At 62.9% G+C, this 2,166-nt stretch overlaps 1 protein-coding gene across 1 annotated transcript in view; it reads right to left on the bottom strand.

The window, feature by feature from the left end:
• Positions 1-6: 6 nt before the first annotated feature.
• Positions 7-2,166, bottom strand: part of ARHGAP27 (Rho GTPase activating protein 27) — an 8,599-nt gene continuing 6,439 nt past the window's right edge. Inside the window, 5 exon segments of the mRNA XM_017744742.1 lie at positions 7-342; positions 455-560; positions 918-1,034; positions 1,187-1,264; positions 1,529-1,804. Of these exon segments, the coding sequence (XP_017600231.1) occupies positions 165-342; positions 455-560; positions 918-1,034; positions 1,187-1,264; positions 1,529-1,804 (755 nt within the window). The 3' untranslated portion in view covers positions 7-164.

Below are 2,166 nucleotides of genomic sequence, written 5' to 3'. Positions count from 1 at the left end.
AGGAGGACCCACCGGGGTGCCCATCCCTTGAGCCGGGTCCCCGCACTGCCCTTCATGGAGCCACGACCGCCACCACCGAGGTGACACATGGCCAAGTCCTTCCTGGAGACGCCGCTCCATCAAGTCCCTGCTGCCGGGCTTGTCCCCGCGTGTGTCCCCAGGGTTTATCTGTCCGGGAAGATGTATCCATAGTGGTTGAGGATGTGCTCCACCACCTGGTTCTGGAAGACCATGTGCATGGCCATGCTGGCCTCCTCGCTGGCCGGCCGCAGCAGCGTGGGGCCGAAGACGATGGCCACGCTCTGCACCGACATGCGGTTCTCCTCCTTGTGCTCCACCACCCTGTGGGGACAGGGCATGTGTCACCGGCATGGCCCTGACCCCGGGACCTGTCCCCAGAGTCGTGTTCTGCCTTCCTGCACCAGGCAGGGTTTGGGGAACAAGGGGGGGTCACCTGCAGAGGTGGCGGAAAAGGACCTTCATGGTGTCATGGTGGGCGGGTGGCAGGGACAGCACCAGGTCCCGGATGCAGCGGCCCCGCAGGGACGGGTCCTGTATCTCTGCCAGGGAGGGAGGGCACGGTGGGGGCTGGCTCCAGTGGCCACAGCATCCCTGTCCCCACCTCCATCCCCATCCTCATCCCATCTCCATCACCACCCCCTGTCCCAGTTCTTTCTCCATTCCCATCCCATTTCAATCTCATTCTTGTCCCCAACCCCATCCTTATACCCTTCCCCATCCCATCGCCATTCCATCCCAGTTCCCATCCTTGTCTCCATCCCATCCCATTACAACCCCATCCTTGTCCCCACCCCATCCCACCCCATCCCACCCCCACCCCATCCATCCCATCCCATCCCATCCCATCCCACCCCTCCGGGACACCAATTCCCCTTCTGTGGTTCCTGACTCCATACACACAGGGGCTTGGAGGGGGATGAGTGGCTCTGGCAGCTCCCGCAGGAAGAGCTTCAGTGCCCCGGTGACAACGTGGATGTCCTCCCAGCGCCCGTCATCCAGGTCCAGCTGCTCGTCTGGGGGTGGGGCAGCACCTCAGCTGTGTCCAGAGCCCCCGGGGATGGGTGGAGGTCCCCGGCTGCCCCCTCCCCAACCACAGCCCTGTCCCTCTGCCCCTCGAGGGGGGTTATACCCCATTGTCCCCCACTGTCACCGCAGGTGACCGTACCGTGCTCCACCTTGTAGCGCAGTTTCTGGATGGTGGCCAGGTTACCACTGACCCGGTACAGCCCGTCAATGTCCAGACCTGGGCAGATGGAGATGGGGGAAAGCTCCCAGTTAAACAACCCACCCTGGGATGGGACATTAGACACTCTTGAGGGAACTCCAGGTCCCCATGTGTCCCTGCTGTCCCCTGCAGGATGCCCACAGCCAGGTGGTACACAGTGACAGCACCCAGTACAGCAGCCAGCACCAGGATTCCAAGGAAAGCCCGAGCATCCCATGTAGGCTGTCCCCGGAGCTGTCCCCGTGCTGGTGCCCCAGGCTGTCCCTGTCCCCAGGGTGGTACCTCTCCTCTCCACGGTCTGGATGCACTGCAGGACGAAGTGCGGCACCGTCCCCCGCTCCCGCTCACACAGCGCCAGCAGTGAGCAGCCAAAAACCTGGTCTGGGAACACAGCGGGGACATGAGCACGGCCAGGGGACACCAGGAGGGTGGCTAGTGCAGGATAGGGTTGGGGAGAGAAGGTTCTGTTCCCATAGGAGTGTGCCATCGGGGTGGCTGGAGGTGATGGGACATGCCCGAACCCACCACCAAGATGTTGGGTCAGGGCTGGGCTTGGTCACTCAGCCTGGTGTCCCAACTCCATCCCCCTGGCTGTCCCCACCCACCCTCCAGCCAGAAGACATCCAGAGGGACTCAGCCCCATTCCAGCACCCACCCCTGATGTGCCCTATCCTGATACCCCATCCCAGCGCTCACTCTGGCTTTACCCTCATCTCAGCACGTATCCTTGATCCAGCCCCATCCCAGCACCCCATCCTGATCCAGTCTCATCCCAGCAATCCCCTTGATGTATCCCCATCCTGACACCCACGCCCGATCCAGCCCCATCCCAGCACCCCATCCTGATCCAGTCTCATCCCAGCAATCCCCTTGATGTATCCCCATCCTGACACCCACGCCCGATCCACGCCACTCCCAGC

Source organism: Corvus brachyrhynchos, unplaced genomic scaffold (assembly GCF_000691975.1).
Source record: "Corvus brachyrhynchos isolate BGI_N302 unplaced genomic scaffold, ASM69197v1 scaffold479, whole genome shotgun sequence".
Lineage (NCBI taxonomy): Eukaryota > Metazoa > Chordata > Aves > Passeriformes > Corvidae > Corvus > Corvus brachyrhynchos.
The sequence above is the reverse complement of the archived record's forward strand: the minus strand, read 5'-3'. Positions and strand labels throughout refer to the sequence as shown.